At 36.3% G+C, this 15,959-nt stretch overlaps 1 protein-coding gene across 3 annotated transcripts in view; it reads right to left on the bottom strand.

The window, feature by feature from the left end:
• CPED1 (cadherin like and PC-esterase domain containing 1) overlaps positions 1–15,959 on the bottom strand; it is a 263,041-nt gene that overhangs the window by 196,128 nt on the left and 50,954 nt on the right. For all 3 annotated transcript variants that reach the window (XM_069462606.1, XM_069462603.1, XM_069462605.1), the window contains exons 3-4: positions 11,524–11,630; positions 493–568 (exon numbers count right to left, since the gene is read on the bottom strand). In XM_069462606.1, coding sequence (XP_069318707.1) covers positions 493–568; positions 11,524–11,630 — 183 coding nt within the window. The remainder of the gene's footprint in view (positions 1–492; positions 569–11,523; positions 11,631–15,959) is intronic.

The raw sequence follows: 15,959 nt of genomic DNA, 5'->3' as shown, positions 1-15,959 counted from the left end.
GGAGATAATAATTTTTGTCCCAAATTCCTTATATAGTTAAGACACAGAATTTATTCATTCATCATCCTGTCTTAAACACATAGACAAATTGAGAGGAGGGCAGAAAGGAGAAACACATTTGTTAGGAGAAGAATAACTTAATCAGAAGAAACAGAAGTTTTTTAAAACTTAGTATTACATAATTAAGAACTATAATAATTACCTTTAAAATAAAGAAGCAGTTTATTTAAGGAAAAACAGAAAGGAGAAAAAAGAAATACTCATCTAGCAAATCAGAAGGCGAAACTAAAAGAATATCAATGTTATGCTTGTATTCCTTATGATCAAGGTCTTCCCACTGGCAAAGCTTTGTGGACTATAGAAGATTTGTGGTAGTGAAATTCATAAACAAAGGAGCTAAAGATGCTGATTTGAGACCTCATTAGTTGGTGTCTGCCAAGGAAGCCTGCATATCTCACATGTTTAAGCACAAGGAAGCAAACTAAAGATTACCTGGAAATCTCCTAATTATTTGACATAATCCTTCCTTTCTGCAAAGCTGATGCTGTATTTCTGGTAATATGTTTACCTGAAAGGAATGAAAAAGAGTCTCGTGAGTTAGGAATTCATAAATGCTAAAGCAAAGGAAACACAAAAACCCCAGATAGTTGAAAAAACTTGATAGTTGCAAATTTTGCTTTGCAAAAAATAGTATTAAACATATTTCAAAGTCAACTACACTCCAAAGTTCTAAAGACCCTAAGTGATTTGCATCACATAGATATTTAATGATAATTCAGTGTTAAGCCTGTTTCAAAACTCCATATATAGTCTTCACTTCATACTGATGGGCATAATTGTTTCCAAATATAAAACCCAGTTACTCACCAAACTCTATTTTAACCAAAATTTGTTCTCAGAAAGCTTTATAACTATTATCATAAATTCAAATATGTGAATTTGGAAAGATTATAAAGAAGAAAAAAATACAAATAAGTTTAAGTCTCTCCTTTTGTTAATTTACAGATTGATTAGCTATCATTCACTAAATCCCACAACTGATGCCAAATATAAGAAAACCTTGTTTAAATCAACAGAAGGAGATCAGTGTAAATTAGTTTGAAAATCAGATTCATTTCTGAGACATTATTGATTACTTTCAAATTAACTCACTCTAACCTAACAAAATACTGTAGCTTCTCCACTGTGTCCTGCTGGCATGACTCGATAAAAAGAACTCAGCTGCAGTTGGAGAAAGGCAACTAGAAACGGGTTGCAGCCCACTTCTGGAACTTAATAGAATCATAACCTTGAGCACATCCCTTTACTCTTTATTTCAACATCTTCATTTGCAAAACAAAGCGTTTAGAGCTTTTGGTGTCTAAGTTCCACTTCTGCTCTAAGATTTTTGCCAATTCAATAAGTTGTGTGTAAAAAATGATTCATTTAAAGTGCCTTGAAACAGTACATTGATTAAATCTTCTCCAACTCTTGCAATTTTATTAACCCTACTCATTTATTCAGCAATTTTTCTTTTTCCCAATAATAGCTAGAGGAAGGACAGACTTGAGCCCAGGTCCTGAATGAATGAAGCCCAGGCTTCAGCAGAACCCACTGTTGTGATTCTACACTAGCAGCATTCCTACATAGTCCTTTTTAAAAGACTACAGGATATGAAAGTCGAAGTCACTTATGTTTTTTGCACTGGGAATTGAGAAAAGGCTGTAAGTGCAGTACACTTTTGATCTTAGAGTTATCTACATTTCTCAAATCCAAAAGTCAGAAAGTTCAGGGACTACATGTGGGAAAAGAAGGAAGCCCTGAACTCTTCAATTCAGAATTCTTAAGAAGAGGTGAAGGAAACAGAGTACTGCAAAAGTATGGAGAACCCAGCTAGAGACAATTTTTGAGGTTTCTTTTTTAAGTCACAAAGTATCTTTCTAAATTATACTGTGAAAAATTTCAAAAGTCAATAAAATGAAACCATTTTCCCTGCCTAAAGCAAAATCACTCAGTTGCTAGTGACTTAATAGAATCTTGAACAATTGGATTCAAAAAGAGAACCAGCATTAGGTAAGTGGCGTTAAAGGTTATAGACTGACTCGGGTCCATTTCTAACCTTCTCTCAAAGGGTTAGAGCAGATGTGCTGTCATTGTGGGTGCTGAGAGCACTTGTGGTTCGGCTGTCCCGTCCTACACAAACTGAAAGGTTGGAAGGAACAGAAGAGTGCACTAACGGGTCAGAAGAGTTTACAGTGATGGTGCACAGATAGAGTAGAGTTTGCACAAATTTCAGACAGAAAGATAGGGTGTTATGTCATACCAGAGAGACGACTTTCCATGTGAGACATTGGGCCAGGAAGATGAACTGATTCAAATAAAGCACTTGCTTCAAAAAATCAGAGCCAAGCCAAGGGAAGCGACTGTTCTATTCTTCTGCCTTCTATTTTCCTGTCCCCCACCTAATGACATCTCTCCGTGTTCTTTCCTCCAAAGTGCATGTTTAGAATTGACAGAGTCACAATGATATAATTGTGGTGACACATGGCACCGACATATCATCTCTGTTTGACTCTGAAACTGAGCACCAAACTAAGCAGTTAAACTGAGTAATTCAGCACAAAGTAAAAACATTCAAGGGCCACGAGTGACACAGCTGTGTTGAATCAACTATATTAAACAGATTTTAACTTTTTAATTGTTAAACTTAATAATTCTTCTCCTGTACCCTGGTGCTTTTTATTTTTATGCATATCATAAAATATATAAGATTTGCATCATTATTAAGTGGAACATCATCAAAGGAGTTTTAATTTGGATTTGCTGACTTTTAATGATGAGCTTCTCCAGCCTAACATTGCACTAATTATTTTTTAATGGACTTTATTCTTAGAGCAGTTTAAGGTTCACAGCAAAATTGTGCAGAAGGTATAGAAATTTCTCATATCCCCACTGCCCCCACACTGGCATAGCCTCCCTCATAAATATCCCTCACCAGAGCAGGGCATTTGTTACAACTGATGAACCTACATTGACATATTATTATCATCCAAATTATCATTTTTTATATATATGATCTTTTATTAGGTTTGAATGCTTCATATACAGTTCACATCTGTATGTACATGTGTATATTTATACATAGACTGCTTTTTTTTACTTGATACAAATCCTTTCATACCTTGAAAGGATTAGAATATAGATATACAATTACAATGATAGTTAAATCCTGGGATATGTCTAAGAAATCAAATTGTGAAAAAGGGAATGTGCATTTAGAAAGATTTCAGTCTCAACACATCTTCCACAATCCCGATCTGTGATAATCTGAATCTAAATTGTTACTATTACATATTGTCAGAAGCAAAATTTTAAAAAAATCATTCTTCTTTGGAGATATAGCCTATTAATAAGAGTAAAAATATAACATTAATTATAAACATTTAGAAAGTGTTTATAAATCAAAAAACCTAAAACTACAGTGATATCATTAATTCACTATGGAGAGCAGGCACTTGAATTTGAACTATTTTTAAAGTGTAAGAAAACACCTAGGAGAAAAAAATTGGTTTTTTGGTCACTCATGAACACTGAGAGTGACACACATCACATTGTATCTGAGGGAAATGCTCTTTTACCTCGTATCTGTAGAAGCATTCATTCCTTTTATTTCATCAAAAATCAGACTTTCTCCTAAAGTACTTTAGTATCATGCACAAGGAAAAGAATTATTGACAAGAAATTAGGAGAACAAGCTCATCAAAGAAAAAAAATCCCTGTTTTTCCTCATATCTCTCATGTGTAATTATCATTCCGTCAAATTCACCTGAAAATGGCCTGGCATGTTTTAAAACAAGAGCCATTTCAGTAGTTCTCAGTGCTTCAACTGCTAAACACAGCATCCTGGTTTTAGGGACTGCAACTCCTACAATAATTTAGAACTAGAAATGAGTACCTCTGGTTTTAAAACACTAGCTGTTGTCTGGTGGAGGTAAGATACAGCCCCAGTTACTAAACTTAGTGTTATCCCAAATAATAGACCTCACTTCACTTTCAGCATTGCATGAACCAATAAGTTTTAAATTCATGTTACTATCCTCCTGACTAGAGAGAATCCTGGCCATGCATTCTCAATAACAGATCTTCCAATCATGTTCATCAAGCACTAAAATTACAAAGTTCTAATGTGATTAGTAATTTTAATTTGAGCCAGTGCATTCTTTTTGTTCATTTGAGGTCATTGACAATCCTACAACATCCCCAGCAAATTTGAAGCAACTTCTCTTTTGAATATCTATGTTGTTTGCATAGATAAGTCATGGTTCATAAAGCTTCAAATTATTCATGCTCCACAGTGATAATTATCTACTTGTATCATTTAGAATGTATGTATTCTTTAAGAATACTCATTAGGTTAGGCTGTTAAGTGCATTACCTAAGTATTTATTTCAAAAGGTTTTACTGATATGATTAAGAAAACAGAAAGTTGAAGTCAGACTGCCTGAGTTTGAATCTTGGTTGCTTTATTTATTGTAATAGCATTAGCTATGAGGCCTCAGACAAGTTTCTTAACCTCTCTGCCCTTCATTTTCGTCATATGGACATAAATATGTGAGCAGTTAGAATGGTGCCTGGTACATAGTAGGGTTATATAAATGTGAACTATTATAATTTGTCATTTATACCTTCAAAATTGGTTCAGGATCTGGCCACATCTCACCACCTCCACTGCCACTCTGCTAGTCCAAGTCACTTTCACCTCATGCCTATTTTATTGCAATAACTGGTCTCCCTATTTTGGTTCTTGCTCACTGGGTAACCTATTTTAACCCAGCAGCCAAAGCAATCCTATAAAAATTCAAAAGAATCATGCCACCCCTCTGCTTAAAACCCTCCAATAACCCCCCACCTTAACCAAGAGTAAAAGCCACAGTCCTTACAAGGGTCTCCATGGCCTCCATCACGGAGGCCCGCTCCAGGTACATCTCTGTCCTCCAGCCACATGGGACTCCTTATGTTCCTCAAACAAGCAAGACTTACTCCTTTCATTGCATGCTTGTTCTTCTCCCCTGAGTGTGAGTGGCTTTACCCAAGACACCGGCATGGGAGCTCCTTGTCTTCCAGGCCTTCCTCAAATGTCACTTTCCTGGTGGAAACTGCCCCAGTCATCTATCTAAAATGCAATCCCCCAATATTTTCTCTCCTTATTTTATTTTTTTCCTTAGTACATTTTACCTTCTAATATATCATATTTCTATGTAGTAATCTTTTTCCTCAATCTCCCCACAAATGTCTAAACTCCCTGAGAACAAATATTTTTGTCTATATGGTTAACTGCTATTTTTCTAGTGTCTAAAACAGAGCTTAACAAAGGTACTTAATGAACAATTGTAGAAAGAATAAAGGGATAGATGAATAAATAAATGTATGGATAAAAGACTGATGATTGAATGAGTTGACAAAGCCAAGAATAAATTCGCTGAGACATCCCGCAAGGAAAGCCTCTCAGGCCTTTTACGGCCTCCATCTTGATAAATGGTGTTGGTCCAAATTTAGTGTAAAAGCAACCCTGAGGCAAGAAGTTTCTCATGTGACACTTTTCTATAGTATAAATAAAAGGAACTCAGACATGGCACATTTATAGAAAAATCTGACAGTTTCTTACAGTTAAAAGTTTTTAAAAGTTTAAAGTTTAAAAAAGTTTTTAAAGTTTCTTAAAGGTAAACATATATTTACCATAGGCCCCAGTAATCACCCTTAAAAGAGAAAAAATTATGTTCACACAGAAACCTGTATGCCAATGTGTATGGCAGTTGTTATGCACTATGGCCATAAACTGAAACCAATGCAGATGTCCTTCAGCTTGTGAAAGAGTAAACACATCATGGCACATCCATACAATGGAATAGTATTCAGCAGTGAAAAGGAATAAACTACTGATTCACACAATGATGTGGGTGAATCTTAAATGAATTTCCTAAAATGAAGGATGCTAGACCCATACTGCTACAAATTATATGATTCCACCTATATGACATTTTGGAAGACAAACCTATAGGAACAGAAGATAAATCAGCGGTTGCTAAGGGTAGAGGTCACGAGAGGCAGTGACCTCAAAGGTGCAGTGCAAGTGAATTGGGGGATAATGAGACTGTTCTGTGTCATGACTATGGGATGGATACATGACTCTATGCATTTGTCAAAACCCATAGAACCATAAACCATAAAGAATGAATTTTACTCTGTGCAAATTTAAAAATCCCAACCCAGATTTGTGCTGGGGGTGGAAGTGGGGACCCAAATAAAATATAAATTGTAGCAATTGACCCTAACTGTATTACTAATGAATGACATGACCACACTGAAGGGAATTGGGAGGAAACAACTACCCTAACTACTTCAGAAAACAGTATTTTTGATTGAACATTATAAGGCGAAAAGACAAAAGACCCTACACAAAACTGTACTTTTATTAGTAAATTTGTTTCTTACAGGAATATAGGTTAACAATTCTGAAACTAATGTATGTGAAGGTTGAACAAATAAGGAAATACAATATAAATAATATTTATTTATATTTTTCTCACTGTCTGAAAAAGAAGTAATAAGAATGGGGGAAGGTTATAATAAATCTGTTGGATTGCAATCAGAGGTATGGTGTGAATCAACTTTTTAATACATGTAATATAGGTGGATACAGAAATAAATACAGATGTGTGTGTACGCATGGGTTAGTATGCACACATACATTTCCAAGTGCTGTCCACTTAGAAGGCCTATATGTTATGATACCCTAATGGCAAGGAGCAGACCTAGTCCTCAGATCTTGGTTTTTAAATATCGTTCTCTAAGAAAAGGAATGAGGGTTGCTGGAGAAATAGTTGATTCCAGCCTGGAACAGGGAAAATACAAGATGAGTTTAGAGCATCTGGTGGAGCTAAAAAAGTAAGGAAGGTACTCAAGAAAGGAAGAACACATGTCAAAAGATCACAGAAGCCAATGTGAAAGAGCTCTCAATGGTAGTACTGGATTTGGAAGAATGTGAGCAAAAGAAAAAAAATTGATAATGATAATACTGGATTATAACTCATAGAATATAATAAATATCCATTAGTCCATATGGATATAAATAAATTATTAAATAAATAAATGCAGGAGAATTATTAACAAATTAATGTTAAGCTGGAGAGCTCATCATATAAAAGTCAGCAAATCTAAATTAAAACTCCTTGATGATATTCCACTTAATGATGATGCAAATCTTATTTGTTTTATGATATGCGTAAAAATGAAAATTAAAAGCATCAGGGTATAGGAGAAGACTTATAGCATTTCCTTACAGAAGAATTCTAATTAATAATTGTAAAAGGAATGAGAGAATAGAAAATCACCATTAGAACATGAGAATAAAAATTGTTGGCTGGACACAGTGGCTCATGCCTGTAATCCCAGAACTTTGGAAGGCCAAGGTGGAAGGATTGCTCCAGGAGTCTGAGACCAGCCTCAGCAACACAGTGAGACACTGTCTCTATAAAAACATTTAAAAATTAGCCAGGCATATAGGGACACTCCTATAGTCCCAGGTACTCAGGAGACTGAGGCAGGAGGATTGCTTGAGTTCAAGGTTGCAGTGAACTAAGATTGCACCATTGCACTCGAGCCTGGAAAACAGACCAAGATCCTATCTCCTAAAAAAAAATTATTGTGGGAAAGATGCACCTCTGGATACTAAAATTAATGGGCAAAAGTTTGAAAAGAAACAGGATATTTGCACAGTCTTAAAGTATTGCCTCACAAGATTTTTTTTAATTATTATATGTGGGTAAAAATAGTGATCTACAATGGAGAAACCCAACAGAAACCACCTTAGCCAGGTGATCAAGGTTAACATCACCAATAACAAGATACAAACATAATATATCGTCTGATATTTTACACTGAGAAAGGTATAACATTTCCATGATATTCTTGCCAAAAATACATAACCTTATGGAAAAAAATAAGACAGATCCAAACTGAGGGGCATTCTACAAAATACATGACAAGCACTCTTCAAAAATGTCAGGGTCATGAAAGGAAAGGAAGGACTGAGGAACCGTCAGGTTGGAGGAAACTAAGGAGAATGAAAACTGAATGTGACGAGGGGTACTAGATCAGATTCTGAAACAGAGAAAGGGCATACATTTAAAAAACGATGAAATCTGAATAATGATTATAATTGAATTAATAGTTTGTATCAATATTAATTTGTTTCAATAAATGTACTATGGTTATGTAAGATGTTAACATTTGAGTAAGCTCAGTGAAGGATATATGGGAAATCTCTGTACTACGTTTGCAACTTTTCTCTAAGTCTAAAACTATGTCAAAATTAAAAATTAAAAAAGAGAAACCCCGCAAAACTGACCCTGCACTTTATAATTTCCTTCTCTCTTTATTTCACATGCACCCCTCTTCTTGCCTTCTCCGCTGCCATCACTGGCTGATCGGCTCTGTTCTCATCCCATCACATCCCGCTCGTCTCCCGTGACTCTCACGCACATTTAAAGCTTAGCAAGTGTCCTGGAGACTGTCCAGTGTCTAATGCCTTCTTATTTCAGGAAAAGATACTGAAGGCTACAGAGATTAAATAACGTGACCAAAATCCTTCAGCTAGTGAATGGTGGAGCAAGAGTTTACCACAAAGCCTTAAGCAGAGAGGGACATAAGAGTCACAGGAAGAGTTTTCCTGCGTGACTTTGTGCTCCCCATGTTGTAAACCATATATGTTTTGGGACCCAGGAAACAGAGTGAAAAACTGAATTGAGTAGAGGAATATTGTCCCTGCTCTGTGCTGAACTAAATCGGGTTCCAGTTCAGATAGAACTGATGGAATGCAAAGACTTTGAGCACCTCAAGAATTCTGCAGCTGTGGGTGGCACTCCAGACAGGGAACATAACTACCACAGGCCAGGAAGTGGCAGCCACAGTAGTGTGGAGCAGCACATAAGAAAACACTATCTCTAAGTACATGGGGAGATACTTTTTGGGGAAATAGGTGGAAAAGCTTTTGAGGGAAACCTGTATTGCTCAACAAATGTCAATACTAAAGCCAATGTGGTTTGTCATCATTAGCTGACGAAGCCTGCCTTGCATTTGCAGATGCCAAGGAAAGGAATAAACAAGATGGCAAGTACAAAATCAGAGGTATGCGTGAGGACTTATGGGAGTACCTAGGTGGAGAGAGGCAAAGAAGTCCTGCCTTCAGCAGGCGACCGTGGTGCTGAGTCTAACAGACCTAAGGTGCTGACTTTGAGCCAAGGGAGTACATCAACGTTTCTCAGCTTTGCCCCACTATTTACATGCTGGGCCACATAATTCTTTGTTGTGGGCATTACATGATATTTAGCAGCATCCCTGGCTTCAGCCTATAGATGGTAGTACTAACCTTACCCCCTAATAGTGACAAAGCCAAAAATGTCCCTAGACATTGCCAAATACCACTAGGGGAGACAGAATGTCTCATGATTAAAAATCACTGAGGTAGAGAGGACTGAGAAAGGACGTTCTAGGCAGACAATAAAAATAAAGACTAAAGGGGGAATAATAAGCAGTTTAATATATCACTTGTAGCATGGCACCCAGCTAGGAAGAGAAGAGAGAAAGGTGCTGCTGGGCAGAAGCCACTCACAGACAGTCTTGAATAGCTGATTATGCTAAATTTTTACCATTTGCCCCTCCAGATCGCCCCTCCCTGCTCTGAGGCTGACTTTTATGGGTGGCATCACAGAGACTCTCTTGTCCTTTGACGAACAGGAGGCACTGGTAAGAGACTGGAGGGTGGAAGTAGACTTTGGGAGCTTATTCCCAAGGCTCCCTCTCTGCTGGCCCACGATTTGGCAAAGGCTGCGTTCCCCTACGTTTATAGCTCCTTCCCATGACATCTCTTTCTTGGCACCAGTTCTCATTAGGTTCTGGCTACATAGTTCCTTCTACATACCTCTCTTAAGACCTGAGGTGGTAAAAATTTTATGATGCTTCTGGTCCTGGGGTGCCTCACTGGGCCTTTTTGTTTCTTTCACCCAGCCAAACCCTCTGTAAATAGCTCCTTTATTAGTTTCTCTTCAGTGACACCTTTTTGAGTATGGCATTTGTTTCCGGCTGCAAGGCTAATACAAAGCAAATACTGTAGACTTTATCCTAGAGTTGATGGGAAGCCATTCAAGATTTAAAGTTTAGGATTAACAAGATTAGTTCATCATTTGATCTTTTTCATTTGGTAACTGTGGACGGGATGGATTTCAGGAGCAAAACAGTTGCTTCAGAGACACCAGTGAGGAGGATTTAACAATAATCCAGGTAAGAGATGGTGATTATCTGACCAAAAAAAAAAAAAAGTAGTAAGTGCAGAGATCACAGATTTAAGAAAAATTTAGGGGTTAAATTCCTTAGTAGGGATAACTGATAGAATGTAGATGACAAAGAAGAAGGGGTCAAGGGTGAAGGCCAGAATTTTATCTTAGGAGATGACTGGTTGATCCTGCCTATCACTAACAGAACAGAAGCTCTGGAGCTTCTGAACACAAGAGCAGAAGCAAATTCAAACTTACTGGGGAAAAGAATGAGTCATTTTTCGTCAGGTTGAATTTGAGATGTCTGTGGGACGTCCAGGTGGAAATGTTCCTCAGCCTGTTGCATATGCAAGCCTGAAGCCTGGGAAGGTGCTCTGAACTTTCTATGTGGACTGTAGAATCATCAACTACAAATGGTTGTTGAAATTTTGGGACTGGTATTAGGGAACAGAGGCATTCAAAAAATGGGCAGAGAAAAGGTGGAAGAAAGCAGAAGAAGAATGGCCAAAAATGTACAGGGACCCAAAAGAGTGTGCTCAGCCCAAATACCAAGGGAGTAAAGAGTTAGAGGGGAGTTATCTAGACTGTCAGTTGTAGAAAGATCAAGTGATCAGGGTACGCTACTCCAGTTCCAGTTAGGGGCTGAAAACTAGCTATTGGTTTTGTACTCTTCTCACAGACTTGTTCCAGGTATCAACAATATATAAATTGCCCTGCATAGTGACAAGTATAAGGTAGACATCTTTAGTTAACTTTTTTACAAGCATTTGCAAAAGTTCACACAATATACACAGTAAATACTAAATGTCAATTTTAAAAGTTAATAAGAAACTATATAAATTTTATTGTAATGTGAGATACCCACTTAAGTTAGAAAAAGTCAGAACAGTCATCTAGAAAATACTTTACTACTTTGGATGAATGAGTGGCCAGGGTAAGCAATACTTCATAGGCCACAGACTTCTAGATAAAGTTGGATCCTATTGAGTTAAACATCAGCGTCGGCAGCAGCGGAAGCTGAGGGAGATCCTCTCAAACAGAAAATAGTGATCATTTTATGGTAAAGTGTATAAGGCATGTCTAGTTGGAACTTTTTCCAAAGATATAATGGTTCTAATTTTTCAAGACTTTTTAAAACATCTGTGGACCAAGAAATGCCAGTGTTCATATCCATAGGGTTGATAAAATCTGCACACACGTTAAGAGTATTTACCTTTTGATGTAAACTTAACTGGCATATGTCCTCCTTGGATATGCAGGGTTTTCCATCGGCTTTCCCAGAAGACAAGCAAATGAGCAGATCCCAGGGACCCAAATCACCTTAAAGCAAAACATTGAAAAATAAATTTTTATCAGATATTTTAAAGGAACTATTTAGTTTTTCAGGTTAAAGAATGCAACTATTTAAATTTTAAAACACAATTAACATTGATTCTGAATATATTTAAAAGAAAAAGTCAATATTCAAAGTAACTAAAATTCAACTTTTTAAATTTAGTAGGCTTAGGCTAAATTAGAAAATTATACTTAGTACTGTATTCTATAGAAAATTCAATTATCTGAAGATATAAAATTTCTTTAAAAAACTGAAATTAAAATACTTTGAGTCTCTAATTTTATAAGTTTATAAAGTCTTATTTGTAGATTTGGAAGAAAGAAGGTTATAAAATCTTTTAAGATAGGAGAAAGTTGTGCAATCAAATAATGATAAGAAGTCAAAACAGAATATTTTGTTCTGGGCTTGGTTATTCCTACTATTTTTCATAGATCTATAGATAAAATATACTGTTATAAGATTTCTTGCAAAGAAAAAATTGTGCTAGGCAGAAAGGAAAATTCAATGAAAATAAAAAAGACAAGTTTTGTGTAAAAGGAATTTGTGATCTAGTTATAGACAGTAGAGTTCAAAATACAGAGTATAACACAGACCAATGCAAATGATATTTCAGCTATTTCACCAAGGACAAAGCTCTTACCAAATTACATAAATCATAGTAACTTGCCAAAATAATCTCAGAGGAGTACATTCTTGCATAATATCTGAACATTTTAAAATTAACATTTGTGTGTACACATGGGTTTATTTTCCCTTATTGTCTTTGATCTATGTATATATATTTATCAACATGCCTTGCATATAATTGGTGCTTTGAAAATATTTGTTGAATGAATGAATGGATGAATGAATAAATAGACCCTGATAGGATGGTAAACACATTACCTCATGGAGGTAAAAAAAAAACAAATAATGAGCTTCAATTTTTTTCCCCTTCTCAAGGTTTTTATTTTATTTATTTATTTATTTATTTCAGCATATTATGGGGCTACAAATGTTTAGGTTACATATATTGCCTTTGACCCACCCGAGTCAGAGCTTCAAGCGTGTCCATCCCCCAGACGGTGCTCACCGCACCCATAACGTGTGTATATACCCATCCCCTCTTACCCCATTCCACCTGTCCAACACTCAATGAATGTTACTACTATATGTGCACATAAGTGTTGATCAGTTAATACCAATTTGATGGTGAGTACATATGGTGCTTGTTTTTCCATTCTTGTGATATTTCACTTAGTACAATGGACTCCAGCTCTATGCAGAATAATACAAGAGGTAGTAGACACCATTGTTTTTTGTGGCCGAGTAGAACTCCATGGTATATACATACCACATTTTATTAATCCACTCATGTATTGATGGGAACTTGGGTTGTTTCTACATCTTTGCAATAGTGAATTGTGCTGCTATGAACATTCGGGTGCAGATGTCTTTTTTTATAGAATGTCTTTCTTTCCTTTGGGTAGATGCCCAGTAATGGGATTGCTGGATCAAGTGGTAGTTCTATTTGTATCTCTTTGAGGTATCTCCACATTACTTTCCACAGAGGTTGTAGTACTAGTCCCACCAGCAGTGTATGAGTGTTCCTATCTCTCCATATCCATGCCAACATTTATTGTTTTGGGACTGTTTGATAAAGGCCATTCTCACTGGAGATAAGTGATATCTCATTGTGGTTTAGATTTGCATTTCCCTGATGATTAGAGATGTTGAACATTTTTTCATATGTTTCTTGGCCATTAGTCTATCTTCTTTTGAAAACTTTCTATTCATCTCCTTTGCCCACTTTTTGATAGGGTTGTTTGATTTTTTTTCTTGCTGATTTTCCTGAGTTCTATATAGATTGTAGTTATCAATCCTTTATCGGATGTGTAACATGTGAATATTTTCTCCCATTCTGTAGGTTGTCTTCTTGCTCTCATGATAGTTTCCTTGGCTGTGAAGAAGCTTTTTAATTTGATCAGGTCCCATTTATTTGTTTTTGTTGTTACTATGATTGCCTTTGGGGTCTTATTCATAAATTCTTTGCCTAGGCCAATGTCTAGAAGAGTATTTCCAACATTTTCTTCTAGAATTCTTATAGTTGCATGCCTTAGGTATAAGTCTGTTATCCACCGTAAGTTGATTTTTGTGAGAGGTAAAAGGTGTGGATCCTGTTTCAGTCTTCTACATGTGGCTATCCAATTTTCCCAGCACCATTTATTGAATAAGGATTCTTTTCCCCACTGTGTGTTTTTGTCTGCTTTGTCAAAGATCAGATGGCTATATGAGGATGGTTTTATATCTGGGTTCTCAGTTCTGTTCCATTAGGCTATGTCTCTGTTCTTGTGCCAGTAACACACTATTTTAGTTACTATAGCCTTGTAGTATAGCTTGAAGTCTGGTAAATTGATGCCTCCCAGTTTGTTCTTTTTGCTTAAGATTTGCTTTTGCTATACAGGGTCTTCTCTGATTCCATATGAAGCGTAGCATTATTTTTTCTAGATCTGTGAAAAATGATGTTGGTATTTTAATAGGGATTGCATTGAAGCTGTAGATCACTTTGGTTAGAATAGACATTTTAACAACGTTGACTCTGCCGACCCATGAGTATTATCATTTTTCATCTGTTTATGTCCTCTGCTATTTCCTTCCTCAGTGTTTCGTAGTTCTCCCTCTAGATGTCTTTTACCTCCTTAGTTAAATACATTCCTAGATATTTTATTTTCTTTGTTGCTATTGTGAAGGGTATTGAGCCTTTGATTTGGTTCTCAGTTTGTCTGTTGTTGGTGTACAGGAATGCTACTGATTTCTGTACATTGATTTTATAACCTGAAACTTTGCTGAATTTGTTTATCAATTCCAGGAGTCTCATGGCAGAATCTTTGGGGTTTTCTAGATATAAGATCATATCATCAGCAAAGAGAGATAGTTTGACTTCTTCTGCCCCCATTTGGATGCCCTTGATTTCCTTCTCTTGTGTGATTGCTCTGGCTAGGACTTCCAGCACTATGTTGAATAGAAGTGGTGACAGTGGGCAACCTTGTCTGGTTTCAGTTCTAAGCAGGAATGCTTTTAATTTTTCCCCGTACAGTATGATGTTGGCTGTGGGTTTGTCATAGATGGCTTATATCATTGTTAGGTAAGTCCCATCTATGCCTATTTTGTTAAGCGTTCTTATTATACAAGAGTGCTGAATTTTATAGAATGCTTTTTCTGCATCTATTGATAGGATCATATGGTCTTTGTTTTTGCTTCTATTTATGTGGTGAATTACATTTATAGATTTGCATATGTTGAACCATCCCTGCATCTCTAGGATGAAGCCCACTTGGTCATAATGGATTATTTTTTTGATAAGCAACTGAATTTGGTTTGCTAGGATTTTGTTGAGAGATGACATAGAAATAGGTATCTCAAAAATAACCAGAAAAGAATCCCTGGGTAATATCTAAAAGAGTTGGCATTACTTCAGAAATTTCCCCCCTTTAGATGGAAATCCAATTTACAAAACAATTAAGTAATTTCTGTACATATTGCCTCTTTTGTTGATCAATCCTGAGACAAATGTATTTGTGAGTAACTATGCCAGACCTCACCAGTCATCTCTTGCATTATACATAGTGGCTTCTAAAAAGCTAGTAAATAACAAACTTCTCCAAACCCCACTCTTTTCAAATTTCCCAGAAGAATTTCTCACTTGAGAAGCATCATGTTTCCAAAGAAAGGCTTTTTAAAAAAAATGATCAATAAGGAAGAGGGGTCTCTGACAATTAGGAATGAAATTTCACTCTCCACCAATCAATTCCTTTTTAATTTGACAAGCCCTGTGCCATCTGGTCTATTGGTTCCTCTGTTTTTAATTGATCTGTTGCTGGAAGGGAAACCTTTCTGCCACACAAAGGGATCCAGACAATTAACTCAAGCTCTTGTCTTAGAGGTTCTCTGTTTGCTTGATGTGTCCGAAGATGCTGCAAGATGGACAATAGTTCAAAGGTGCAAAGGAGAAATGAAGCAGGTGATTTGGGGACAACAGAAATCTCATCCATGGAATGGCCATCAGGCTTTGGCTTGGAAGATCTACCCTGCTACACATATCCTCACTTTGAAAAAACTTGAAACCCCAATTCCTATAGCTAAAACTACTAAATGATGATTCCAATACTTTATTTTAAATGTGCACCTGGCTTTTTCATCCAAAAGCTTTTCATTTCTATTCAAAGGGAAACACAAAGACTGTTTTTATTCTTTATTATTTCTAGTTCAGGAAATCATAAAACCCTAGAAGAAACCTCTTGTCATAAGATTCCCAACTAAATATTTTAAGAAGA

The sequence above is a fragment of the Eulemur rufifrons genome, chromosome 29 (assembly GCF_041146395.1).
Source record: "Eulemur rufifrons isolate Redbay chromosome 29, OSU_ERuf_1, whole genome shotgun sequence".
Lineage (NCBI taxonomy): Eukaryota > Metazoa > Chordata > Mammalia > Primates > Lemuridae > Eulemur > Eulemur rufifrons.
Note: the sequence above shows the minus strand (reverse complement) of the source record. Positions and strands in the feature narration are given on the sequence as shown.